At 53.9% G+C, this 27,893-nt stretch overlaps 2 protein-coding genes across 2 annotated transcripts; both read left to right on the forward strand.

Annotated features, from left to right (window-relative positions):
* Positions 1-789: 789 nt before the first annotated feature.
* On the forward strand, positions 790-3,841 carry CLEC4G (C-type lectin domain family 4 member G). The gene is made up of 9 exons (XM_061188820.1): positions 790-844; positions 1,176-1,277; positions 1,583-1,636; positions 1,827-1,889; positions 2,026-2,130; positions 2,470-2,559; positions 2,778-2,926; positions 3,042-3,157; positions 3,443-3,841. The coding sequence occupies exons 1-9, from the start codon at positions 790-792 to the stop codon at positions 3,579-3,581; spliced, it is 873 nt and encodes a 290-aa protein (XP_061044803.1). The 3' UTR covers positions 3,582-3,841.
* Positions 3,842-18,983: 15,142 nt separating this feature from the next.
* Positions 18,984-25,924, forward strand: FCER2 (Fc epsilon receptor II). Its single transcript, XM_061188821.1, has 10 exons — positions 18,984-19,005; positions 20,057-20,176; positions 20,496-20,549; positions 22,425-22,487; positions 22,661-22,723; positions 22,849-22,911; positions 23,025-23,114; positions 25,114-25,265; positions 25,380-25,486; positions 25,786-25,924. Exons 1-10 carry the CDS (start codon positions 18,984-18,986, stop codon positions 25,922-25,924), a joined length of 873 nt encoding a protein of 290 aa, XP_061044804.1.
* The last annotated feature ends 1,969 nt before the right edge of the window (positions 25,925-27,893 follow it).

Raw genomic sequence — 27,893 nt, forward strand, 5'->3', positions numbered from 1 at the left:
CATCCCTTGGAGGGAGGCCTTGTCACTGTCTCCCCTTGCACAGAGGAGAAAAACAGAGGCTTCTAGAAGCTGCATATGGACACCCTACACACACACCCAATAGTAGAGTCCAGAAGCTTAGCTGGCCTCCATGCAACAACCGGCTGTGTTCTCCCTTCTAGTCGAAGAGGACTGAATAAAGGTCAGGGTCGAAGGTAGCTTCTGGCAGGCACCTGCAGGGGAGTTGAGGAGCCATGAGCAGCTGGCGTGGGGTTGGAGGGGGCACACCTGAAGGGGCTTCCTCAGGTACCCGCAGGGAGCTGCCTTGAACTTGGCTGGGTTCATCCTGTCCCTCTCAGGAGGAAGGCCAACGCCAGACCTATAAGAGATGCAGACCGAGCTCCAAAGTGAAGCCCCAGCAGAGCCTGGAAATTGTTGCTGGAGCACGTGCCTGGTGATGGTGGGGGCTGGGGATGAGCGCCCAAGAGGCTGGGACTACACGCACACACATCCACACCCACACCCACACACACACACACACACACACACACACTTCACTCCTCCCACTCCTTCTACCCTCCCTCAACCCCCCTCAACTCCCCACTTCCCCTCCCCACCCCACCCTTACTGCAGTCCAGCCCAGCTCAGCCCAGCCCAGCCCAGAAAGGGCCCATCGCTGTGATTGGTCAGTGGTTCTCTGTACCAGGAATTGAGACACAGGAGATGGGAAGGAAGGAAGAGGGTGGGTGGGGCGGAGAGAGGGATGGGGTTACTTTTGTGTCTACTCCCAGAGCTGGGTGCCTGCTCACCATGGACACTGTCGGTTACAGCAAGTGGGACGGCAGGCTGGAGGAGGTCCACGGAGGTATGAGCAATGGGGCTGCCTCCCAGGTCCCCTTGGGTCCCTCTCTGACCAGTGGTTTGGGGTTTGATGGGAGAATGGAGAGGATCAGCCAAGAGAGGGCTTAAGTAGTGAGTGCAGGAGAGACACCACAGGCCCTAGAGCCAGCTGGACCTGGATTCAAATTTCAACTCTGCCACTTAGGGGCTGTGTGACCACAGGCAAGTTACCGTACCTCTCTGAATCTCAGTTTCCTGGGAGGAACCCAAGCATCCAGGGCTCAGTCCTCAGGGCCCAGGGATCCAGGGTGGTCCTGGTACCGGAGGAACTCAGGAGTCCATCCGTGTTATCCCAGGGCACTGGGGACGCTGGGGACAGAGACCCCTCCTCCTGGCCCTGGCTCTCTTGGTGGTCACAATCCTGTGGGCCCTCGTTCTGAGTGTCCTGTTTTCCAAGGGTGAGTGACTGGATGATGGGGGAGGTCGTGTCCAGCCCCCCTGGGGACATAGACCTTTTCTCCGTCCCTGAACACACCAGCCAGGTCCCAGGCCCTTGCCTGGGTCTGAGTGTGAACACCTCGGAACAGAGTTTGTGTGCACCCACGTGTGTGCATATGTGCCTGTGAATGTGTTTGTCCTTTGTCGGTGTGTGTGCACATCACGTGTTCTGCACGCCTGTCCACCCACTCTGTGCGTCCGGTGATCGGGGTCCCCGCACCACTCGGGCCGCGGGGAGAGTTCCCGAGTCCCCCTCTCTCCGCAGCCTCCACAGAGCGCGGGGCGCTGCTCGGCCAACAGGATCTGCTGAGGACAAACTGTACGTGCAGAACAGGGGCTCTTGGGTCCCCAAAGTTCGGGGGCGGAAGGGTCTTGGACCCTGGCGTCGGGGTAGTGGGTGGGTCGGTGGGGATCTCACAGTCTGCAAGGCGGGCCCTGGAGTTGGGCAGGGTCCTGTGAGTCCCCGAGGGTGACCTGGAGTGTGTGGGGCGGACGGGGGATCGTTCCAGCCTCGAAGCAGACGGCGGTGCTGGGTGTCTTGAAGGAGGAGGTCCGAGCCTGCAATAGCTGCTGTGAGACTGGTGGACCGAGGGGGCGGGGCTTGTGGCCGGGATTGGAGGAGGCGAGTGGGAGCGGGGCTCCTGGCGCGTAGTGGGGGCGGCGGGCTGGTCTCAGATGTCCCGCCCCCATCCTCGCCCCCCTTCCCAGGCCTGGGGACTCAGGCGCAGCTGCAGACCGTGCGCACCAAGCTTAGAGAGGCACAGTCGAAGCTGATCCAGCAGGAGAGCGCCCTGAAAGAACTGAGCGAGCGCGGTGAGGGCGGGACATTGCCATGATCCCTGACCCCTCACCCCGGCTGTTACCCTACCCTTGATTCACCTCCGGACCCCTCTGTGACCCCCACCTATCCTGTGATCCTGACCATTGACCCCAGTCGTGTCCTCCATCCTGACCCTGACCTCTGGATTCTGACCTTGACTGCAACTCCTAACCCCAACCGCAACTGGACCCTACCCAGCTATAACAGTCCTTGACCGTGATGTCATTCTTGACCTTGGCAATGACCACGGAAGTGGATGCTGACCTTAACTAATCATGACCCTATTACTGATGCTGAGCCTAGCTATAATCTGGACTCCTTTTACCTCGCAGTGACCCAGAGTTTGGCTGAAGCCGGTAGGGACCGTGAGAACATCCGCAGTGAGCTCTTCCGGGCGCTGGAAGGAGTCCGGCTCGGGAACCGTGAGCACGATCCGGAGGGGTGGAGGGGAGAGGAGAGGACAAGTGGATCCTGCCCTTGGGCCCCAGGGTTCCCTGATCCGCCTGGCCCCGCCCTTTGACCTTGGCCTGGTCTCAGTGTCTCCGCCCCTGAGCCCGGGGGTCCAACACTCCCCTCCCCAGTCCTCACCATCTGCTCCATTCGGGAGCAAATCATCTCTTTGATCTTCGCCACACTGCAGGCTCCTGCGAGGAGTGCCCCAAGTCGTGGCTGCCATTCCAGGGCTCCTGTTACCTTTTCTCCACCCAACGGGCCACGTGGGTGGAGGCGCAGCGCCACTGCGAGGGCGCCAGAGCGCACCTGGTGATTGTCGGGGGCCTGGATGAGCAGGTGCGCAGCTCCGGCTTTGGGGGGCGGGGGGGGCGGGGAGAAGGAGTTTACCTGAGGGGGCGTGGTTGGGGGCGGGGCGGGACGGACGCGAGGCTCAGTCTCCCCTCTTGCCCAGGGCTTCCTAAGTCGGAACATTGGTAGCCGCGGTTACTGGCTGGGCCTGAGGGCCGTGCGCAGGGCGCGCAGGATCCAGGGCTACCAGTGGGTGGACGGAGTCCCGCTCAGCTTCAGGTGAGGGAAGGGACTTGGGGAGGCTGACAGTTCGGATCCTAGGAGAAGCGCTTCAGCCAGATCTCAGGGCCTCCTTAGGGATGGGCGGGCTAGACCCCAGGAAGTGATTAGGGTTAAATTCTGGTGTTAGAAAGCTATATCCCAGGTGCGTGTGCTCAGGTTAGACCCTCAGGATGTCTAGGTTAGACCCAAGCAATAAACAGGCTAGACCCCGGAAAGGAAGGCTGGACCCCATGGCCATCCTCAGCCTAGCCTCCCAGCAACACCTCCGCCAAACCACTGCAGCTACTGGAATCAGGGGGAGCCCAATGACTCGCTGGGGCGCGAGGACTGCATCATGATTCTCCGCACGGGGATGTGGAACGACGCACCGTGCGACAACAGGGACGACAGCTGGATCTGTGAGAAGAGGCTCAGCTGCTGATCTCCCCCAGTGCCCCAGAGTCACGCCCACTGGCACTTGTCCAATCGCCTGAGCCGCTCACCGTCCTGGCTCCGCCCACCACCATTAATTTCCCACCCCACCCACAGCGTAGGCCAGTAACTGCACTCTGAGACCTCTGCTCCAGCCTCACTGCAACCCCTCACCCGTGGACCGCACCTAGTCTCCACCCACTCCAAAATCTGAGCTCCCCGGCCGTGTGATCTGACCCTATCGCCCTCCCTAACCAAGGTCAAGTAACTCAGGGATGGAGCTGTTTGATTTACTTGTATTTTACCATGCAGATGGAAGGCCTCAAAGATAGGGATTTTGAGAGCTTTCTTCGCAGCCCGAGGGAGCGTCAATAAATGAGAAATGAATCTTGGCTCCTGGCTCTGGTTAGCTGTTCTAAGCTTTATCTCAGAGACTCTGATGTCATCCATGTGAGTGACCCTGACCTCAGGGGCCTATGATGCCCCCCAAACCCAGTGGGTAACCTGCATTGGGCTGTAGGGCACTGGGGACACAGGAATGAGTCTGACCCCCATCCCTACCCCTGGGACAATGTGACCAGTGACCCGACTGAGGAACACATGAAGGAGTGATACGATGCATTTGAAGGAGCCACCTGTGTCCCCAGGGAGAGGAACTCTGCTGAGATGCTGCAGTGCTGGCCCTGTTCCTTGAGGAGACTGTCACCCTATTGCGGAGACTACAGGCAGCCTGACACAAGGCCCTGAGACAGGTGGGAGAGGGGCTGCCCGGATCTGATGGGCATTGTCCCTTTTGTCTCGGGCACCCAGGTTCTGTGGGATGTTCAGGAAATACATCCAGAGAAGATGGACTTTCCAAGAACAATGGGATTTCAGCACATGGAGCTGGGAAGGGAGGGCTTTGCAGGCAGAGGGTGTTGGAAAGTGTAAGGCATGGCTGAACCCATTTGGGGGGTGTGGGGTGCACACAGCCTAGCTTTGTCAACTGGAGACTTTTGACCTGAATTTACCCAGCACTCCCAAAGCTTCCTGCTCCCGTCTTGGGGACCTGGGGGCTCTCCCAGCATTTCCAGTGGAGATGGGTCCAACTGTCCAACTGAGGGGAGTGACGGGCTAGCAGCTTTTAGTTCTGTGCAGAGCTGATTCCAGAACCAAAGCTGCTCGGAGCCCCCAAGCTGCCCAGCCCTGAGAGCATTCACTGAGTAGGAATAGGAGGCAACAGCACCCAAACTCCCTGGCCAGGTGGAATCTTTCAGTGCTGTAACCAGGAAACCCCCAACCCTTCTCTGAACCCTCTAAACTGCAGCCCAGGGGACTTCCCTGGCAGTCTAGTGGTTAAGACTCCACACTTCCACTGCAGGGGGTGCAGGCTCGATACCGGGTGGGGGAACTGAGAGCCTACATGCCAAGTGGTGTGGCCATAAATAAATAAATAAATAAACTCTAGCCCAGAGCAAGGCATTGACCTTTCCCAGGAGCCATCTGACTTCCGGACAGATAAAATACCTAGTAGACTGTTGACCAGACTGATGGATTTCCAGACAGTCAGCTTGGAAGAGTGTATGAGTTTCCTACTGCTGCTGTAACAAATGCCCGCCAACTTGGTGGCTTGAAACAATATACATCTATTCTACAGCTGTGGAGGTCAGAAGTCCAAAAGTAGTTTCATTGGGACTTTCCTGGCGGTCCAGTGGTTAAGACTCCATGCTTCCGCTGCAGGGGGCCTGGGTTCGACCCCTGGTCGGGGAACTAAGATCCCGCATGCTGTGCAGTGCAGCCAAAAAGAGAAAATAAACAAACAAAATTAGTTTCACTGGGCTGAAATCAAGGTCACGAGGATCAGGCTCCCCCCAGAAACTCCATGTGACCCAGCAGTTCCACTTCTGGATAGATATCCAAAAGAACTGAAAGCAGGGTGTTGAAAAGATATTTGCATACCCATGTTCATAGCAGCATTATTCACAATAGCCAACAGGTAGAAGCAACCCAAGTGTCCATCAATGGATGAATGGATAAACCAAATATACTCATCCATATAATGGAATATTATTCAGCCTTAAAAAGGAAGGCAATTCTGACACATATTACAGCATTATGCTGCGTGAAATAAACCAGTCACAAAAGGACAAATACTGTTGTTCAATGGGTACAGAGTTTCAGTGTTGCAAGATGAAACAATTCCGGAGATCTGTTGCAGAACAATGCGAATATACTTAACACTCCTGAACTGTCCACTTAAAAATGGTTAAGATGGGCTTCCCTGGTGGCGCAGTGGTTGAGAATCTGCCTGCTAATGCAGGGGACACGGGTTAGAGCCCTGGTCTGGGAAGATCCCACATGCCACGGAGCAACTAGGCCCGTGAGCCACAATTACTGAGCCTGCGCGTCTGGAGCCTGTGCTCCGCAACAAGAGAGGCCACGATAGTGAGAGGCCCGCGCACCGCAATGAAGAGTGGCCCCCGCTTGCTGCAACTAGAGGAAGCCCTCGCACAGAAACGAAGACCCAACACAGCCAAATAAATATATAAATAAATAAATAATAATTAAAGGTGCTAATAATTTAAAAAAATGGTTAAGATGGTAAATTTTATGTTGTTTTACAACAGTTGAAAAAATTTTTTTATTTTAAATGCACTTATTTCAAGCTTACAATTTAACAAGTTTTGAGAAATGTATACAGCTGTGTAGCCACCACTGCAGAGCAGATGTAGAACATTTCCATCACCTCCTAAAATTCCTTCTTGTCCCTTCCCAATCAATCCTCACCTCCTCGCCTCCCCCAGGCCACCTCCTCCCCTCCCCCAGGCCACCACTGACCTGCTTTCCATCACTATTGACGAGATTTGTCTTTTCTCAAATGCCACATACATTGAATCCTACAGTGTGTAGTGCTTTGTGCCTGGATTCTTTCTCTAGGTATAGTGTTTTTGAGATTCACCCACGCTGTTGTAGTTTGTTTCTTTTCATTGCTGAATCATCTTCCATTGGCTGGCTGGACCACCATCTGTGTATCCAGTCACCTGTTGACAGATGTTTGTGTTGTTTGAATGTGAGAGTATGAATCAAGCTACTGTGAATAATCTCATACAGAACTTTTTATGGATTTAAGTTTTCACTTCTCTTGGGTAAATACCTGGGAGTGGGTCAGATAGTAGGTAAGTGATTAACTTTGTAAGAAACTGACAAACAGTTTTCCAAAGTGGTTGCACCCTTTTTGCTTCCCCAATACTCAGCGATGTCTCCAGGCTCTGGTTGCTCGGGGAGGGTATTTTTGACCCAAGAGAGGCTTTAGCAGTTCTAGAACCAGGTGGAGGTGCTTATCTAGAGAAGAGCAAGGGGCGGAAATGAGGCTGGAAATTGAAGCTGATATTGTGGGAAGGCAGGAAGCACGGGTTTACATGTGCCTGATAACACGTGTTTTCATGGGAAGAGGAGACGGGGCAGGGGGCTGGGAAGCAGGAGGTGGGGGAGGGGTCTCTGATATTTGGAATTACAGCCCCCTGAACAGAGACAAATAGAAGGGTTGTTGACTGCACCCCAAAGAGGGGTCTTCTGGGGGTGACAATAGTGCTTCAGCAGACCAAGGAGGAGGTTGGCCAGAGAGAAGCTGGAGAGGGGAGAGCTGATGGGAGAGCAAGTCTCCGTGAACAAGGAGCAATTTCTTTCATTCATTCATTCATTCAATGCAATCATTTTCTCACTCAGAAACATTTCTTGTGCACTTACTGAATGCCAGGCACTGGAGTTCCAATGGACAACAAGAGGTAAAAAACCTTAGACTGAGCGGAAGCAGCCACCCACAAAATAGTATAGACGCTATGAGCCCATTTATATGAAGTTCTAGAATAGGCAGAACTACTCAAGCTTGGAAAATTGTGGGCACAATGGTTCCCCGGGAGCAGAGGCAGGGACTTCCTGGGAAGGGCCATGAAAGAACTTTCTGGAATGATGGAAACATTCTGTACCTTGATAGAAGTTTGGATTACACAGGTGAATGCATTTGCCAAAGCTCCAAGAAAACAGCTGGAATTTGTGTATTTCATTCTAAGTTATTTTACTCAAAAAGGAAAAATGTTAGGAGAGCAGCCAGCGAACATTGACCTCTAGTTCACGGTCTGTGGGTTGGAGCATTTGGGGGGGGGGATTTAGTATTGATATTTAGGGGGCTGGAGTGGGCTAATGTCTGCACCTTACTTTGAAATTCATGAAAAATAAAATGGATTGAGGGGTGAATGGATGAACAGATTTGTAATCAAGCAAATATAGACAGTGTTGATTGTAGAATCTAGGGATGGATTTTCATTCTAAAACTCCACTTTTCTGTATGCTTGAAAATTGTCATAATGAAATGTTGGGGTTCAGGTTGTGGTTGCTGCCTTCTTGGGGCTCACAGTCTGGCAGGTGATGAAGAGGAGGTGATGAGGAGAAATAGAAGGTGGTGTGCCCACGTGGTGAAATTGGAAGTGGAACATTCTGGAAAAGCAGTCCCCCCCGCTCCCTATACTTCTATCCTAAGGAGTGAGGTGGGGGAGGAAAAGCAGGGTCTGTCTTGGAGAGGCCAAAGGGGATTGCTCTGGGAAGCAGGGGGTTGGGGGCAGAAGAGACCCCTTCTGGCCACCCTCTTACCCTTTCCAAGTAGGTGTTCCCACCAGCAGCCCCCTGAGTGACCACATGACCCCACTGTCTGGGGCTGACTCAGCAAATCAAAGGTGACCTTGGAGCCCAGCCAGGGTTTCCTGGATGGAACGGCCCTATCTGTCACCCCACTTTCCAAGGAAGTGAACTTGGGACAGAGTAGCTTGTCTTTTCCAACCTCCCACATCCCTCCCCCCAATTCCAGGAAACCCCCTGGGATCCTGAGGCATCTTACTGGGTTGGCTGAGGTATCCGGGGAAGCCCCTACGGTAGGACAGAACACACACTCCTCCTGTCCCCTTGGCAGCCCCTTTGCCATCCACCTCACCACCCCGCCCCCAACTCTTCCCTCTCCTATGTCCCCACGTCCACTCACAGGTGGCTCAAATGGATGGATTTGGCAGATGCAGAGAGAAAGACCAGAGTCTAGAACCTGTGCTTGCCACTTACTCGATGGGTGAGCCTAGGCACCTTTGCCTCCCTGAGCCTCAGTTTTTGCATCTATCAAGTGGAAACAATAATAACATCTACCTCCTCAGGTGCTGTGGTCAGCTGAACGATGGCCCCCAAAGATGTTTCCGTCCCAATCCCTGGAACCTGTGAATAGGCAACCTGACAGGGTGAAAGGGGCTTTGCAGGTGAGATTAAGTTAAAGATCTGGAGACGGGGAGATGATCGTGGGTGACCCAGGTGAGCCCAGTGTTATCCCAAGAGCCCTTATAAGAGAAAGGCAGGAGGATCAGAGTCAGAGAAAGGTTGAAAGATGCTACACGGTTTGCTTTGAAGATGGAGGAAGGGGCCACAGGCCATTAAAAGTGGGGGGCCTCTAGAAGCTGGAAAAGCTAAGAAAACATTCTCTCTAAAATGTCCAGGAGGAGAGCAACCCTGTCCACGCCTTGATTTTAGCCAGTGAGACCTGTATTGGGCTTCTGACCTCCAGAACTGCAAGATAATACACTTACATTGTTTAAAGCCAGCCAGTTTGAGGTAATTCCTTACAGCAGTCATTAAGAAACTCCTACAGATGTGATGCGTGTAAAGCACCTACTGTGTGCCTAGCCCTGAGCCACGGGCTGGGGACTCAGTGGTGACAACAGGCACTGCCCCTGCACTTCTGGAACTCGTGTTCTAATGGGCACCGTGCAAGATATAAGCAAACCAGACACCTTCACAGGTGGGGGTCATAGAGACCATTGACAGGGTGACTGAGGGGCTAGGGGCTGGTTTAGCCGGGACCACGTCTCTTGGAGGGCAGAGAACTGGAGGATGAGGAAGGGCCAGCCAGAGGGCTCAAAAAACAGAAAAGTGTGCAGATGTGGCTGGAGCTGAGCAAAGGAACGATGCAGGCAAGGAAGGTGCCAGCCACACAGGGCCCTGCTGGCTGCAGGGAGTTTGGGTTTTATTCCAAGAGCCTTTGTGCTTTGTGGCAGGGGGCGGGGGGGGGGTATTAAATTAATAATGGGAGATACGCGACGGCGATGTGTTTAGGGAAATAGTGCTAACAGCGCTCCCATTTGTTGCTGGCTTCTCTCTATCCTGCGGAAGAGACTTTTTTTTAATTGTGTGGAAGGACTTACGCACACGACAACCTACGTGGGAGAATTGTGCATATCCCCACTTTACAGATGAGGAAACTGAGGCCCACAGGAGAAGGGGGTGGAGCTGGGACTCCGTGGCCTTCTCTAACCCACGCGGGTTGTGGGGGGTCACCCAGTCGGGGGAAGCAGTGACCAGGTATATCCAGCAGAGGGCAGCACTCCTACCGTCCTGACCAACCTAGGGAACCAGCCCTAGAGCAGAAAAACCTCACCATCTTAGACCAAAGTACTTAAGGTCTAGGGGTCTGGTCCCTGAGGGACTGAGGACCTGGGGTCCTGGATTTCTAGGTTCCTGAGGGTCAAGACTGGGATCTTGGGGAATTCCCTGGCGGCCCAGTGGTTAGGACTTGGCGCTTTCACTGCTGTGGCTGGGATTCAATCCCTGGTCGGCAAACTAAGATCCTGCAAGCCATGCAGCATGGCCAAAAAACTGGGAATAAATAAATAAACAAAGAAACAAATAAATAAATAAAACAAAACAGAGCCAGTGTTAAAAAAAAAAAATAGGGTCTTGGCTTCCTGGGTCCCTAAGGGGCTGGGGGCCTGGGGGCCTGGATTTCTGTGGGCCTGAAAGTCAGGACTGGGGTCCTGAAATCCTGGATCTCCAAAGAGCTAGGGGCCTGGGTCGCTGAGTGTAGGGCTTGGGGTCCTGGCTTCTTGGGTCCTTAAGGGTTTGGATTCCTGGGTCTCCAGGAAGGTCAGAGCATGGGTCCCTGATGGTGGAGCCTGGGGTCCAAGATTTCTGCATCTCTAGGGGGCTGGGAGCCATCCTCTAACCTGGTCCCCACACAATATCCCATCCTCTCAGAGAACCATGGGCAATGTCAGAGAGAAACCCCCGAATCTCCCAGTGCAGTCCTGGAATGCTCTCAGGATTCCCAGGATGGGCTAGCTCAGCCCCCTGGTCCCTGGGGGTGTGCTGGGGCCTGGAGGGGCTGGAGGGAGTGGGCATTGGGCCTGAGAGTCTCTCCAGAAGGAAGGATGTGGACAAGCCAGCCTCTGTGTCCCCCTCATCCTGAGCCCCCCCTCCAACCCCTCCCCACCCCCAACAGCACAAAAAACCACAATCAGCCACGTGAGGCTCCAGGAGGTGATAATGCAGAGCCAGCCCCTTCCCATCCCACACGTGCCTTTCCTCTTCCTGCTGACCTGCTCTCTGCATGGATGATGGTTGGGAAGGGGAGTAAGGAGGGGCGCATTTGCCTGTGAGCTCAGGGCCCCTCCAGGAAGGGTGCCCAGGTCCTACCCGCGGGGAGCTCCGGGTCCCAGGAGAGGCCCACCTAACACAGATGGACTGGGTAAGGGGAATACAGAGGACTGTGGGGTCTCAGAGGAGGTCCCCAGCCCGGCCTCTGCAGTCAGGGAGGCCTCCGTGCAAACTGTCACTGCAGGCCAGCTTGGCACCCCAGGAGCAGGAGCTGCCAGTGCAAAGGCCCTGAGGTGTAAGAGTGCACCTGGGGAGTCTTGAAGAAAGTGGGGGTGGGGGGAGGTGTGGCTGGAGAGGCTGAGCAGGTAAAGCCCTTGAACTCCAGGCAGGGGAGGCATGGAGGGTTGGAAGCGGGGGAAAGTGTGGTCCTGTGGCTGATGGAGAGGCGGCTGCCACCATTGTCCAGGAGGGAAGATGGTGACCGGGGGTGGGGTCGTGGAAGAGGAGAGACAGGACCAGTCAAAAGATAAGGAATGTGGGTGATGGGGTGGGGAGAAGGCAGGTGGTGGTGGGCAATGCTGTGCTCAGCCCGGGGGAGGGGTCGCATCTGGGCTCACTCTGTTCATCACACCTGCCCCCCTCGATTTCCTCCAACAGACCCTGCTGCCCAGGGGATCCCCAGGCGTGTGCAGAAGGGGAAGGTGGCAGCTACACGGGGCCTTGCGGGCTGTTCTTTGCCCTTTGCACGTGCTCTTTCCCCTGCTGGGGATCCCTCCCCCCATCCGTGAGCTGGGGGTCTCATTCCCTGCAGGGGTTCCGGCTAAACGTCACCCACTCAGAGAGCTTTCCTGGATCACTATTTAAATAATGCCTCTGGCACCCCCTCCTCCTATCTCCTTTATGTCTCTGACATCCGTCACCATCTGACATTTGTCTGTCTCCCCGGATAGAACGTCAGCTCCAAGGGTAGAGTTTTTGTTCAGCTTGTTCATGACATCAGCCCCAAGGGCCCATCATGGTGTCCAGTGTCTCACTGAATGCATGAATGAATGAATGAGTGAGTGAATGACAGTGATGAAATAAAAATTCACATTTTAAGGCGAGACGAGAAAAATTTAAGCATAAAACTTTTCCTCTGCCCTTTGGTCTCCTCCCTCGCCCTCTTGTGTGTATCGTGCATCTGCATTATGCGTGAACCAGACCTCCCCAACGGCAGAAATACCTGCTCAACCATAAAGATCAATTTTCTCCTTCTGGCGCCAGCCCTGTAACTCCTTAGACGGTGACATTCCTTCCACAATCTGTAAGGGGTCACGACGAGCCACCACTCGCCTTATAGGTGCAGACATCTTCGGTGAACTTTCCATACAATGCTAATATACCATTTTCCTTAAAGATAGAGATGGATGCAGAACAGACTGGTCAGACAACCTGGGGCAATCCTGGACGGTACCTAATGGTAGTTCTCAGCTTAAATACTTACTTATGACCTCATTAATGCCACTAGCTATATTACTTGTATTCTGCCTATTTTACCAGATTATTGTTTCTTGCATTACCAAATGTGTAATCGACGGACTTCCCTAGTGGTGCAGTGGTTAAGAATCTACCTGCTAATGCAGGGGACACGGTTCAAGCCCTGGTCTGGGAAGATCCCACGTGTTGCACAGCAACTAAGCCCATGCACCACAACTACTGAGCCTGCGCTCTAGAGCCCACGAGCCACAACTACTGAGCCCATGCGCCACAATTACTGAAGCCCGCGTGCCTAGAGCCCGTGCTCCACAACAAGAGAAGCTACCGCAATGAGAAGCCCATGCACCGCAGCAAAGAGTAGCCCCCGCTCGCCGCAACTAGAGAAAGCCCATGTGCAGCAATAAAGACCCAACACAGCCAAAAATAAATAAATAAAATAAAATAAATAAATTTATTAAAAAGAAGACTTTAAAAAAATGCGTAATCGAGCCTCAGGTAGATTTAATCATGATTAGGTGACTTGAAACGGTTGATCAAATATATAGTCTTATAAGATCAGTGATTGTAATAGTGTAACTCTAGCTATGGGAAGAAGCAAGAGGGAACCATTTCCTGGACCATAATGAGCTAGTAAGACAGGTAGTCCAGAAGCTTTTGGCTACTGTTAACAGCCCACTAATAGCACATTAAGTGGCTCTATCCGTGAAATCTTCGCCAGACCTGGGAATGAGCATTCCTAGCACCATGGGACAAATTGGTCACGAAATGCCTCCCAAACTTTGGTCGAAATTAAGACCGAAAGGGAAGGGATTGTAAAACAAAGGATGTTTGTTGCCCACCATCCAGTTCTACAAGAATCAAGTCATTAGCCACCGCAGTTGCCGACCTACAACAAGGAATTCAGGGCGAAGATCAGGATGAGGCCCTTTGTGCTGTAGGAAAATTGGCAGAACTGGCCCTCGGATAGACAGAGATTTCCAGGAGACAATTTTGTGAACTCAGTTTCTTGCATCATCCCATCCTTAGGAAACCACTAAAACCATTAACTAAGATATCTGTCCCTCGAGAACAGCAACAACCTTCTACCAAGATGAGTACTCAAATATGAAATGTGAAAAAGAATATATATGTGTAAATGAGTCACTTTGCTGTATAGCAGAAATTAACACAACTTTGTAAATCAACTATACTTCAATAAAATTTTAAAAAAAAAGATGAGGGACTTCCCTGGTGGTCCAGTGGTTAAGACTCTGTGCTTCTAATGCAGGGGGCGTGGGTTCCATCCCTGGTTGGGGAACTAAGATCCCACATGCCGCGTGGCGCGGCCCAAAAAAAATAAAATAAAAAATTTAAAGTTAAAATTAAAAAAATTAATAAAAAGATGACTGCTCGATTGCACGAACCCCCCTTCTCCAAAATCACATCTATACTGGCTTCCCCCTTTACCTCTTCGGAATAGCCCTCAGAGCTCTCTGAGAGACTGTCTCCCGGGTTATAATCCTCAGGTTGGCTCCAATAAAATTTCCCGTTTCTTTCTTAGATTGACTATTGATGAGTTTTTTCGTCGCATGAACGAATGATGCACAGGAGATGCACGGGGCTGAACACAGAGATGTGGGAAGTAGCAAGGATTGGGGGTGATTGAAGCCGGGCGGTGGTACAGAGGTGGAGGGAGAGGTCCTAAGGGGAAACTGAGGCCTGTGGAGGATGGGGGTGGGGGGAAGAGGACCAAGTCCAGCCCTCCTCCCCTCCTCCCGCAGGAGGGCTGCTGGAGGAGGGCCCTGCTTCTGTCCATCAAGCCCTCTTTGGAAACAGTTCTGCAGAAGACCGGTAGAGGGCGTACGTGTGTGTCTGTATGATCGTGTACTTGCGCGTGTGCGTGTGTGTTGCATAGCTGTGGTGTGTGTCGCTATGTCTGTGCGTTTTGTGTGTGTATGTTTCGGTACACTTGTATGTGCGTTTGTGTTTATGTGTGCATGTGATTACGTTGTGTGTGTGCACATTGGGTGCATCTATCTTGCATCTGTAGTTCCACTGTGTGTTGTCTCTGTGTGTTTAAGTTGTGTGTGTGTGTTGTGTGTACCTCTGTGCATTTCTGTGTATTTGTCTGTGTCTGTGTATATCTATGTGTATGCGTTGTGTACGTGTGTGGTTTGGTGGTATCCTGTGGTCTGTATCTTTGTGTGTGTGTTGTGTAGATGCCTCTGGGTTGTGTCTGTGTGCACGTGGGGCATGTGCAGTTTTGCATTGTGTAGGTATCTGTGGTTGGATAGTGTTGTTTGTCCGTGTGTCTGAATCTTTGTATGTGTGTTGTGTGGATGTCTTTGCATGTCGATTTGTACTTTTGTGGTGTGTGTGTGTGGGTGTGTGTGTGTTGTGTGGGTGTCTAAATTGAGTCTTGGCAGGAACCTAGCATCATGCAAGCCGTCGATTCCCAGTTAGAACATGTAGGGCCACTGGGCATCAGTATGGCCTGGGGCTGGGGCGCCTGGGCCTGCAGAGTTGTCAGAAGCTCGGAAACACCAGATTCCATCACAGGCCCAGCCTCTATCCGGAACCCTGTCCTGTGGCTTCCCCACAGCCCAGCAGGACTTGTTCCCAAACTTTCTCCTCCTCCTTCCTGTGTCCTCACTGCCCAGCTGTTCACCCACACTGGTCATTTTCCATAGCATCTTCCAAGCACCCACCCCCACGTCCCTCCCATCATAAAGGCTATCTCATCTCAAACCTACCTGCTTCTCTCCATCCCTATTGCCACCGCCCCAGGCCACCTCCTCTGGCTCCTGGACCAGGTGACAGCCCCCCGCAGTGTCCCCACCCCCAGCTGGCCTCCATGAAAGTCCCCCAGGGTCCCCACCCCCAGGCCTCCTGCCATCTTTGCCCACCCCGTGGCCCCCAGGGACCTCTCTCTGTTGCCCACCTGACAACTTTCTCCCCTGCTAAAAATGTTCCTCGTCTGTCACTCAGCAAAACATGCAGTGGGTTCAGGTCCCCACAATTAGTCCTGATTAAGGTTGAGAGGGACATTTGGGGGCCCAGAATGAACAGCCTCAGGCCACCAGAGTCACTCATTCAGTTGACATGTACTGAGGGCTACCTGTCCTCAAGCTGGGGACACAGCATGACAGATGAGGTAACACGGTGCCTGCTCTCTTGGAGTGCACGGTCCGGGGACATTCCAGCCAGGCCCCTCCCTGCTCGGTGGAAAGCCTGGCCTAGTCCTGGTTGGTAGGTGGAACACGGGGGCACAGGTGGACGTCTTCTTGAGAGGCAGAGCATCAAGCCTGGAGTTGGAAAGCAGCCCATCCAGGAGTTTGGCCCAGGGCGTTCCCCCACCGAGAATCCCTGGGTTAAGGATCACGAGACATGTTTTAAGGAGGAAGAACAGGGTGCGTAACATGTCAAGAAGTCCCTGTCAATACAAGGCTAGGTGCAAGGCGGTGAGGGCTGCAGACTTAGGATCCACACTGCCTGGGTTCAAATCCTGGCTCTGCCATTTGTGAGCTGTGTGACCTTGGCAAGTTACTTAACCTCTCTGTGCTTCACATCCTTCATCCATAAGGCAGCATCGATAACAAAAGCATCTACCTCATAAGGTGGTTTTTTGGGAACATTACATGTGTTAATGGATCTAAGACACTGAAGACTGTGCCCAGCACATGTTGCTACTAAATTAAACCATATAACAAAATTGTCAGTATATGACCGAATGTTATTGAAACAGAGCAGGACCCCAGGGTCCTTGCCCCCCATGTCCTCCACCTGCCTTTTGTCTGTGGAAAAACTTTAGCCAAAGAATAAGTTTATTTAGAGAAGTGAGAAAATGAAGAGACAAAGGGAAACAGTCCAACAAAACTAAATAACGATAGTTTAGTCATTAAGCACAGTCAAGGACTTTTAGTTCCTTCTCAAGGGTTCTAGATAATATTCTGAGCCCTATCCTGTGAGCTGTCTTATAGATACTGAAACCCGACCAGGTGGAAGAAGTTAACCACACGATGACCAGACTGTAGCCATGACATAAGCTGCCACAATTCCAAGAATTGGCCTTAAGGAAATGGGAACAAACCGATCCTGGAACTGAAGATTAACTGTACTTAAAACAATCAAGGCGATGCTGGTCAGATCACTGATGACCAATTTCAAGACGACTGTCAGAGCTGACTGTACTGTTTTTGCATGTAGCCCCCTCCCTCCGCCTATAAAAGCTCTTGCCCACTGATTGTAGTGGGGGACAGTCAGCCTTTGGACATGGGTCCACCCTCCCTCCCCCCACCTCCAGTTGCCAGCATCCAAAAATAAAGCAAACTTTCCTTTCCACCAACCTTGCCTCTTTACTGGCTTTTTGTGGGGCAAGCAGCTGGACCCCACTTTCAGTTACATTATCACATTATCTCATATATCTTTCTTTTTCTTCCCTCCCTCCCTTCCTCCCTCCCTCCCTCTCTCCCTCCTTATTTTCCTCTCTCTCTCTCCCTCTCTCTCTCTCTCTCCCCCCTTCCCAGCATGATGATTTAGTCATTTTTGGTTCGAATCCTGACCCTACCATGTGGCTCCTTCGGCACTTTGGGAAGGTGGCTTAGTGTCTCTGAACTCAGTTTGTTCACCTGAGAGATGGAGATCATCGTAGCACAGACTTGACCAGGTAGTGGGGAGCATCTGAGGAGGCCATGCATGTAACGGGGTTATCCGAGTGGTGAGCCCATAATTAGGTCTGTGAAAATAGAAGTAGTGGGTGAATCTACTTTCAGAAGAAAGTATCTCTCCGGGATCAGCTTCTCACCACAGCCTGTGGCCCCTGCCGGCCTCTCCTATTGGCCCCAGTGGACCAGGAGGACAGCGACACACTCATAACTCATGTGAGTGCACAACATGTGTGATTACGTCTCTGTGCCTCTGAGTCTGTGACTCTGTGTGTGTGTGTGTCGGGGCTGACAGTGGAAAGTGGGCACCGAAGGCTTCCTGGAAGAAGCGACCTCTGGGCTGAGTCTTGAGGGACGACCTTTCCTCCCTTGAGGGAGGAAAGCAGGGGTAGGTGTGGACAGAATTGCCAGGGACCTGGTGTGGGGAAGTGAAACCCGGCTGATTGGCGTGACTGAGCAGGAAAGATGTGCTTGGTGGGTGCATTGGGGGCTGATCGTGCAGGACGCTGGAGAGCCACTGAAGGCCGTAAGCAGGGGAAGGAGCTCTTGTGTTGGAAAAACGGGCTGGCATCGGGGCCCTGCCGCCCTGGCCCTTAGCAGCAGACACCCACCAGGAGGCCGTGTCCCCCAGTTGTGGAGCAAATAGGCTCTGAGGTCACCCATTTTGGGTTCAAGGTCCAGTCCCACCACAGTGTGGTGCGGACAGATTCCTTACCCTCTCGGTACCTCAGTTCACCTACAGAACACCTGCCGTGTGCCAGTACCTCGAATGCCGTATCACACAGCCTCCAGGGGAGAACCAGCGCTGCCGCTCACCTTCAGTTTACAGATGAACAAACTGAGTCGCTCATCCGGGGTGAAGCCAGGACTCAGCCCCAGGTCTGGCCAGCATGGGCTCAGGCATGTCCGGCCGCAGGATGGTGACACCTCTGGCCTCCTCTGGGATGCTGAAAGACCCGGTTTGAGCAGCCGTTCATCGAGCCTGGCTGCCCCCATCTCCATTTCCCTGAGACTCAGAGAGGGGAAGTGACTTGCCCATAGTCATCCAGCAAGGGGGGCAGCTGGTGGCCCCCAGGCTTGTCAGACCCCAAAGCCCATGCTCTTTGGCACATAGGTGCTTTAGAGTCAAGAGACTTTTAAGGACTCCTTGGGCACATTGGCAGAGGAGGAAACTGAGGCCTGGGTGATGGAGTCTGTATTTCCCAGCAGGACCTGGGATGCTTGATAAACATTTGGGATCTGAAGACCCACTGTGTGCAGTGCTGTGCCACAAGCCTCATGTCCATTGTTATCTCATTTGGTCCTACCCCGGCCTCATGAGTTGGGTACTATCATCACCCCCATTTTACAGAAGGGAAAACTGAGGCTCAGAAAGGTTGATTCTTGGGCCAAGGTGGCACAGGCAGCAAGAGTAACAAGAGCTGATAATATTTTTGGTTCTGACTGTGTCCCAAGACTTGTTCAAAGCACATTCATATAGAGCAGACCACCCTCCTCTACCGTGTAGGTATCCTTAATATTGTCATTTTGTGGATGAGGAAATTGGTTTCAAGGTTAAGCCACTTGCCAATATCACTCAGGTGCACATTCATGGAACACCTGCTGTGCACATCGCATGTGACGGGCTCTGGGGCGCCCACCTCTGGTCCCAGGCCTCTGGCCCTCCACACCAGTTGCGTCCCCCAGTTAACCGCAACATTGACTCCCAGTCACGGACTAAACAAAATCAGCTGATGGTCATGGAGTTCCTCAAGTCCCAGGTGCTGTCCTGTGCCAGTAACTGGAGTCTGACATCTAACCCTAACCCTCGTTAAAACCCAGATTCCAGGCAGAGCGGTGACTGTGCCCGTCAAGTGGGCTGCCTTGACAGGTAGTGAGCACCCCATCACTGGGAGAATCCAAGCAGCGCTGTAATGGAGGAAACTTCATACTCAGGTGAGAGAACTCTCTGAAGCTGACCCTGGCAAAAGCAAGAAACCTGACCTCCTGATCTCCCACCTAGGAGAGGAAAAGGGCTCCTGGGTCCCTATCTGTGAAGAAGAGTGAATTTTTAGCAAAAGCCCAGCACTGGAAGGAGGTGAGCCCTGACTGGGTTTCCCGGCACAGAGCCAAGAGAAGGCAGGAGAAGGAAGCTGCGGGTCCCTCCCTTCTCTGACTCAACACGCTCACGACAAAAAAAACCCAAAAAACAAAAAACACCAGCTCCAGTTGGTGCACTAGGAACCTGAGAGAGAGAAGACCACGTGAAGGGGACTCAGAACAAGTGGAATTCAGCATGATGACTCCTCACAGACAGGCTGAGGGAAGGCGGCCTGTGGCTGCAGTGGGGCATCAAGGTAGAGCTTTGGGGGGCCCTGGAGTGGGGTGAGGGAAGAGCTCAGATATGGGGAAGAACTGAGACCCAGTGTCTGGTGTTTAGGGTAGGAGCTCAAAGTAGGGAGCAGGCAACAGGGTGAGGGCTGGGGGTCGGGGGGTGGGCAGGGGAAGGGGGACCCAGTCTTCCTGAGGTGATGCTGGGGACCCAGCATTGGCAGGGGGTAACTGAATCCACACAAGGGAGAAGGGGCACAGGTGAGAGCTGGGTCGGGGTCAGCCACCTGAGGAGGGAGCCTCTGGAGGAGGGGGTCTCACCTCCTGGGCCCAGACCTGTCTCTATGGCCAGTGTCTCTCTGGCCCCAAGTCAGGCTCGCCGGCCGCTGAAGTGTGGGCAGGAGAAGCGGCCATCATTGGGCTGGACCAGCAGAGGGACAGAGTCAGAGATGCACAGACACAGAGATGGACAGACAAAGATCGGGGGCTATGGCTGCTGATGGACATGAATGCAGCATGTAGAGAAAGTGTCCAGAGGAGGCTGGGGGTCCACTGAGACCCTCTGCTTCAGTGTGGGCTCTGGACAAGCTCCTAGGACTCTGGGTTTTGGGAAGCTGGCAGAGCCGGAGCCTAGCCTAACCCTGCGTTCCTCGTTGTTCCCCCCGACTCCTGGCAGAGTTTCTGAAATTTCACAGAAGGCAGAGGCAGTGCTGCAGGAGAGGGATACAGCTGGTGCTGCTGGGGCTGGTGATCGCAGCTCTATGGGCTGGGCTGCTGACTCTGCTTCTCCTGTGGCGTGAGGACACCCTCAGCCCCACAGGGCCCCCTTCTCATGTTCCCTCCCAGACCCCCACTCTCAGATCCTGGGGAGCCCAATATACCCCTCAGAGCCCAATTTCCCCATCGTGACTCCCACCGTGTCCCCAGCAGCCCCTTCCCATGCCCCTCCCACCCCCCCTCGAGGGCACCTTGCCCTGGCCCAGGACACCAGTCTCCCCCCCTTTCGGCACCTCCCACGCGGTATACCCAAGGTCTCCATCCCCCGCTGGCAGGTGGGGTGTGGATGGATGGAGCACCTGAAATATCCTTCCTCTCCTCTCCCTCCCTCTCCCCAGATTGGGAAACTGCACGAAATCTGAAACAGCTGGAGGAGGCCACTGCCCAGAAGGGTACGGAGGGGCCAAGGGGGGCAGGGGGACCGGGCTCTTCTCCTGCTCCTGCCACTGACTGCTGTGGGATGAGAGGGAAGGTCTGGGCTCCAGTGTCTTCCCACCTGTTAATGTTGATAGCTTGACCTCTTCCCATGAATCACCCATGTTCCTCATGGCTTCTAGAATGGTGAATACTTTCCAGAAGGTTTTCAGTTGACTTTGGTCAGAACCATCAGAGGACTCACCATCTATGGCAGCTATAGCTTTACGAAATGTATTTCTTAAAGAATAAGGCTTGAAAGTCGAAACGACTCCTTGATCCATGGGCTGCAGCATGGATGTTGGGTTAGCAGCCATGGAAACAGCATGAATCTCATTGTCTATTTCCCTCAGAGCTCTTGGGTGACCAGGTGCATTGTCAATGAAGAGTAATAATTTGAAAGGAACCTTTTTTTCTGAGCAGTAGGTCTCAACAGTGGGCCTAAAATATTCAGTAAACCGTGTTGTCAACAGATGTGCTGTTATCCAGGTTTTGTTGTTCCATTTATAGAGCACCAGCAGAGTAAATTTAGCATAGTTCTTAATTGCCCCAGGATTTTCAGAATGAGAAATGAGCATTGGCTTCAACTGAAGGTCACCAGCTGCATTAGCCCCTAACAAGAGAGGCAGCCTGTCTGTTGAAGCTTTGAAGCCAGGCATTGATTTCTCCTCTCTATCTATGAAAGTCCTAGATGGCATCTTCTTCCAATATAAGGCTGTTTCAGGTACATTGAAAATCTCTTGTTTAGTGTAGCCACTTCCGTGAGTTAGCTAGATGTTCTGGAGAACTTGCTGCAGCTTCCACACCAGCACTTGCTACTTCCCCTTGCATTTTTAGGTTATGGAGGCGGCTTCTTTCTTTAAACCTCATGAACCAACTTCTGCTAGCCTCACACTTTTTTTCTGCAGCTTCCTCACCTCTCTCAGCCTTCATAGAATTGAAGAGAGTTAGGGCCTTGCTCTGGATGAGTGAGGCTTTGACTCCATGAAATGTTGTGGCTGGTTTCATCTTCTATCCAGACCATGAAAACTTTCTCCCTATCAGCAATGGGGCCGTTTCACTTCCTTACCATTTGTGTCTTTACTGCAGTAGCATTACTAATCTCCTTCAAGAACATTTCCTTTGCATTCACAACTTAGCTGTTTTGCACCAGAGCCTTAGTTTTTGGCCCGTCTCAGCCTTTGACATGCCTTCCTCACTAAGCTTCATCATTTCTAGCTTTTGATTTAAAGTGAGAGACGTGTGACTGTTCTTTTCACTTGAACCCTTAGAGGCCACTGTAGGGATATTCATTGACTTCATTTCAATATTGTTGTGTCTCAGGGAATAGGGAGGCCAGAGGAGAGGGAGAGACGTGGGGGAACGGCCGGTCGGTGGAGCAGTCAGAACACACAACACTTATCCATTAAGTTCACCATATATGGGCATGGTTCATGGTGCCCTGAAACAATTACCAGAGTAACATCAAAGATCACTGACCACAGGTCATCATAACAGAAACAAGCATAATGAAGAAGTTTGAAATATTGCGAGAATTACCAAAATGTGACACAGAGACACGAAGTGAGCAAACACAGCTGGGAAAATGGCACCGATAGACTTTCTCAATGCAGGGTCACCACAGACCTTTGATTTGTAAAAAATGTGATATCCGCAAAGTGTAATAAAACCAGATGTGCCTGTACTTGTGCCCCTGAAATAAAAAACAGTTTTTAATTGTTTTTAAATTAAACAATGGCTGTGGCCATTGTGATTATGTGACAGGGGTCCCTGCGCTTGGGCCTGGGGTAGGGGGGATTCTCGGACCTGTCTTCCTGGCTCCTGAGGACCAGTCTTCTCTCCTGCCTCCCCAGTCTCTCAGGTGTCCAAGGACTTGGAAAGACACAAGGGCGACCAGATGGCCCAGAAATCCCAGGGTGAGTAAGCCGAGCTAGGGTGGAGGAATGAACACATGGACACAGGGCTCCAGACCACCATGAATTGCAAAATGGGCAGGTGACCCTAAAGACTCAGGCGAAGAGGCCAAGGGGGGACTGGGGGGGTGAGTCTGAGAACTTTCTTACCACCAAGTCCCCTCCCCTGCAATCAGCTGCCCAGATGCTGCAGGACATGGAGAGAATCCAAGCTGAACAGAAGAGAATGGAATCTCAGGGTGAGAGACGGGGGTGGGGTTGGGGGGCTTGGTCCTAGAGCCATGGGGGGCTGTGGAGCTGGGGGCCAGGCTCCGGGACTCTTAGCATCATCCCTGACACCAGCCCTGCCCCCCACCCCCATCAGAATCTGAGCTCTCCCGGAACCTGGATGGTCTTCGAGCTGACCTGAGCAACTTGAAGTCCCACAGTGAGCCTCAGGGGAGGGGGGCAGGGAGGTATGCCTAGATTTGTGGCCCCCAAATTAAAAACAAACACATTGACCCCTGCCCACTCCCCACCCCCCCGACCTAACCACCCAAGGCTTGAATGAGAGGCGCGAGGCCTTGGATTCACTGGGGAGACTCCAGGAAGAGGTGGGGAAGTTGTGGATGGAGATACGCGAGTCCATCGGTGAGCAATTGCGTCTGTACACGTGGGGGCGTCGGTGCATGCGGGTGACAACATGGGTGTGTGGCAGTGTGTTCCAAAGTGCAGTAGAGGTGTGAGTGTGACAGTGTGGATGGTGTGTGCTCACGTGTGTGGCAGGGCCGATGGGCGACACCTGAGAAAGCCCTTTCTGATTCCAACAACTCTCCTCCACCGACCTGGGTGCGGGGCTCCCATGCTTTTTCCCTCCTCCAGGAAAAGCTGTCTCGCATTCACCATTGCTGGGTCCTCTTTACTGATCTCGCCTCTGCCTGTCTCCACTCGGGGGAGGGTCGTGGGTAGGATGCCCTCAGCCACAGCCCTTCCGGAGGATTGTCTGACCCAACCCGGGGGCGGACGGGGGGATCACCTCTGCATTAGTGGGGACCAGGGAGACCATGACATCTTCCCCAGGGGTGGCCGTGACGGAGGCAATGCTGGCAGTTCCGAGGGTCGTGGGGGTGGCGCCAGCAGGCTGCAGAGAGAGCAGACATTCAATCACTGTGCCTTTAACCTCGGGTGGGACCTGGGTATTACTGCCTGAAGTCCCCACCCCCTTGCCCCTATCTACCCTTGATTTTTGGCCTCCCACCTCTGGGAAGCCCCAGCTGGGTCAGAGGAGAGGAAGGATCTCTGCTCCGTGTGGAGGAGCGCTGTCCCCTGGGACCCAGTGTGGCTCTGGGAATCCCAGCAAGAAACACTGCTGTGCTCCTCCCGGGAGAGAGGGAGGGGGGATCTGGCTCTCGTTCACTCTGATCTCCAGTCAGTCCTTGAGTTCCTCCCCCAAAGTCCGGCCCCCATGGCCTGGGGTCTGGGTCCAGCTCTGTGGCTGTCTCTCGGTGACGGTGTGACACAGAGCCAGGGCACCAGCCCCAAAGTTTTCTTGAAGGGACCAGAGATGCTCTCTGTTGTGGTTTTGTGTTTTTGTTTTGTTTTGTTGTTGTTTTTTGCCGCACCTTGAGGCACGTGGAACTTCCCCGACTAGGGATGGAACCCGTGCCCCCTGCAGTGGAAGCTCATAAGTCTTAACCACTGGACCACTGGGGAAGTCCTGAGATGCTTGCTTATGTTTTCATGCTGCTCCCCCAGAGGGCTGCCTACTGGCTACTGTTTGATGTGGGAGAAGTCTCCCCAGGGCTCCTCCAACTGCTGTGGACCCCAGACCCCTTAGAAAAATTCCACCCAAGCTATGGAGCCCTCCGTGAACTTCACTCTAAGAAAATCTATTTTAAACCACGAGTGAGTCAGTCCAGTAACAGTGGTTTTAGCCTCCCATCTGGGAGTGGTGGCAATGACGGTGCCTGAGAGTGTCCTTGGGTCTGGGGCAAGGGGAGAAAGACCAAGGTGGTCCCTTATGGAGGCCGTCAGGACCCAGCCCTCCAATCTCCTCCTACCCTGTCCCATCCCCACCACAGGCTCCCCGGACCAACTAGAAGAAAATCGTCTCAATTTCCCAGAAAGTGTCCAAGAGTGCTGGTTTGGGGGGTGCTGGCAGCGACAGTAGCCAGAGCTATGATTGGGGGAACGCGGCTGTCGGTGGGGACAGCAATGGGGAAAGTGATGCTGGCGGTCTTGGCCTCAGCCCTGCCGTCGGCACCGGTGACTAAGCGTGGCTGAGCTGGTGTTGGTAAAGGTGGTGTTGGCCGTGGTGTTGGTGGTGCAGAGATGCTGCTGGCCATCGTGGGCACCTGCAGTGGTGATGCTGGTATTACTGACAGTGGGGGTGTTTGTGCCGTCGGTGTTGGCAGTTGAGGTGCTCCTGCTGTGGAGATGCTCTCACACGTCAGCATCAGACCTCCAGGGAAGAAGGCAACTTGGGAGACTCTCTGTTAGGCCCTGGGGTGGATCTGCTTTCAGCTCAGACCCCAGGAGAGATGCTGCCACCCGCCCTGCCCATGGTACCCACGACACCCGCCACGGCACCCGCCACGGCACCCGCCGTGGTACCCCCCCACCGCTGCCCCCCTCAGCCTCTCCTCCACAGGCTCTGTGTGCAACATCTGCCCCGAGGAGTGGGTCTATTTCCAAAAGAAGTGCTACTACTTCGGTGAGGGCACCAAAAAATGGATCCAGGCCCGGTACGCCTGCAGCAAACTGCACGGGCGGCTGGTTAGCATCCGCAGCCAGGAGGAGCAGGTGGGCCTGGGTTCTGCGGGGAGGACACAGATCCCCGCCCTGACTTCCTGTGTGGTGGTGGTGGGGGGACCCAAGCACATCTCCCCAGCCCTCCAGCCCTGTCCTGCTCCCCAGGACTTCCTGACCAAACACTCCAACAAGAGGGCCTCCTGGATTGGCCTTCGGGACCTGGACATCGAGGGGGAGTTCATCTGGATGGACAGTAGCCCCCTGGGCTACAGGTGAAGAGGGGGGAACGCAGAGGAGGGGGACCTTTCTGTGATGCGAGGGGAGGGTATTTGGGGGCATGCGTCCCCCCGGGCTGGGTCTCGGGGAGCTTCTGGATGGCAACCGAGGGAGATGGTCAGGGTTTGGATGCAGGCTCAGACTGGGGGGAGGGTGTCTCTGGTCTGCAGGGACTTGGGGTGGGAATCCAGGGATGGGGCGGGGAGGGCCCAGGCTTGGAGGGATGTGTCAAGGCTGAAGGCAGTGGGGACCCTTCCCCCTACCCCATCCTCTGACCTGAAGCCTCCTGCTCCAGCAACTGGCAGCCGGGGGAGCCCAACGACGCGGGCCAGGGCGAGAACTGCGTGATGATGCAGGGCTCGGGGCAGTGGAATGACGTTTTCTGCGGCAGCTACCTGAACAGCTGGGTGTGTGACCGGCTGGCCACGTGCTGAGCGCCTGCCCGCCAACCCGGCCCTGGGTCCCCTGGGCTGTGGACCCTCACAGCCCCCCTGCCCACCCGCCAGCTGCACCCCTCTGCATCCCTCTCCCACCTCGAACACGAGAATGGCCGGGCCCACAGCAGGACCCTGAGGACCCCCAACAAACGGAAGCAGCGGACTCATCCCTGAATCCCCGCCAACACCCCGGAGGGCCTGTCCCTTGCCCCTCAGCCCAGCTGGCCGTCACCACTGCCCTGCCCTCAAGTGCTCGGAGTTCCCACTGTGAGAACCTCTGCCCGCAAGCTTGGAGGCTAGAAGCCCCCTCCTCGCCTGGCAGCCCGGCCTTCCAGGGAGCAGCGGAGGACAGCTCAGAGCCCAGCATGCTTCCTCCATCCCCACGTCGCCATCGCTTGGCACCAGAGGACACAGACTTCTGGCTCAAGTAGCCAGTGCTCCCTGCCCAACCTGCATCATGAAATGGGGTGATGATGGCCCCTCACACTGGCCCCTCCTCACTGGCTCTGGTCTCCAGGCACGGAACATGGGAGCTGGGAGTTCCAGAGCCTGGTGTCTGAGGCCACCTCTGAGTACCAGGAGCTGAAGTGGCATTTATACCTCCCTAGTTTTTTTGGGTTTTTTTTCCTACTTTATTACAAGAAGCATTTACTAGGCAGGGCCTGGAGATGAAGACTCTGGGGTCTGATGGAGCAGAGAACACCCCTAGATCCCCAGGAATATTGCAGCACAAGGCAGTGGACCGCCCTGAACCTAGTTCCCAGCCCAGAACAGGGCCCAGTACACAGAAGGGTGGAGAGGCCAATGGGGAGATGGCCAGGTCACCTGGCGGCCAGTTCAGGTCCTGAGCTGCCGGCTCCACCCCCGCTCAGGCAGCACCAGCTCCAGGCTTGGCCCAGGTCAGCCCCACACCTCTGGGAGGTTGTGGAAAGAGGCAGACCAGGATCTCAGGATGCCCCTGGTTAAGTGCCTCGCTGCACACCCCACCCCCAGTTCCTGGCCTAGAAAAGGAAGAGCCAGACATGCTCACGTGATTCTTGGGCCCACTCGAGAAAGAGGAATCCATGAGGAGAGAACCATGCTGGACCACCCAGGACTCTGGGCGTCAAGGGCCAGGCGAAGCCCCAGCCACGTGGACCAGGATGGGGTGGGGACCGAGTTGGCCCCTTGCAGTGAAACATGGGCTAGAACCCCCAGGCACCTGTTAGCTCTCTCCAACCCCCACCCCTAGATTTTTGTCCCCCTCCAGACCTCTCCTCGGAACTCCAAGCCAGCACACAGCTGCCTATCCTGCTGCAGCCTTGGTGTAGCCCCGTCCTCGCTTGCCCAGGTCTCCCTATTCACTGCCCCAAACCTCCCAGAAGTTTCTTTCCAGCTCAGAGAAAATGCCAAAGTCCTACAGGATCCTTTGTGATCGTGTGGACCCTTCCCATGCGCCATATCTCCTCAATTTCACCCACACCAGCCTCCTCACTCTTCCTTCAACTTTCAGACTCACTCCCACCACACGGCCTTTGCACATGCTGCCTCCCCCTCCCTCCCATTTAAAATGACACCTCCTGACTCCCCATCCCTTTTACCCCACTGTATTTTCTCACCACAGCACTCTTCTCCTTTCAACAGAATGTGTAATTTACCGACCTGTTTGTTTCAGGTTGGCAAGGGCCTTTGTTTTGTTCTCAGCTGTGTCCCCAGAGCCTGGCACATAGTAGGCGCTCAATAAATATTTGTTGAATTAAATTAATGTGAGACCTTCTCTCGGAACCTGCTTCGGGGGCCTGTGAAACAAGGGATGCTGCCTGCCTGGTTCACCAAGGGCTGGTGCTGGGTTCGTCCTCCTCACTCCCCCCACCCCACCTATCTGGGGGCTTCAGTCCCAAGCATCCGAAGTCAGAGCCGCTGTGATGGGAACCTGCAGGACCATGGCGGCCGGTTCGTTCTCTCGGTCCTCCCCTTGCCCTAAACA

The sequence above is a fragment of the Eubalaena glacialis genome, chromosome 4 (assembly GCF_028564815.1).
Source record: "Eubalaena glacialis isolate mEubGla1 chromosome 4, mEubGla1.1.hap2.+ XY, whole genome shotgun sequence".
NCBI classification, from domain to species: domain Eukaryota; kingdom Metazoa; phylum Chordata; class Mammalia; order Artiodactyla; family Balaenidae; genus Eubalaena; species Eubalaena glacialis.

Coding starts and splice junctions, on each gene's coding strand:
- FCER2 (XM_061188821.1), top strand. CDS start 18,984: ATGGAGGAAACTTCATACTCAG. Junction 22,488..22,660: donor GATGGCCCAGAAATCCCAGG/GTGAGTAAGCCG, acceptor CCCTGCAATCAG/CTGCCCAGATGCTGCAGGAC. Junction 25,266..25,379: donor TCCGCAGCCAGGAGGAGCAG/GTGGGCCTGGGT, acceptor CCTGCTCCCCAG/GACTTCCTGACCAAACACTC.
- CLEC4G (XM_061188820.1), top strand. CDS start 790: ATGGACACTGTCGGTTACAGCAAGTGGGACGGCAGGCTGGAGGAGGTC. Junction 1,278..1,582: donor GAGTGTCCTGTTTTCCAAGG/GTGAGTGACTGG, acceptor CTCTCTCCGCAG/CCTCCACAGAGCGCGGGGCG. Junction 1,890..2,025: donor CCGAGCCTGCAATAGCTGCT/GTGAGACTGGTG, acceptor CCCCCTTCCCAG/GCCTGGGGACTCAGGCGCAG.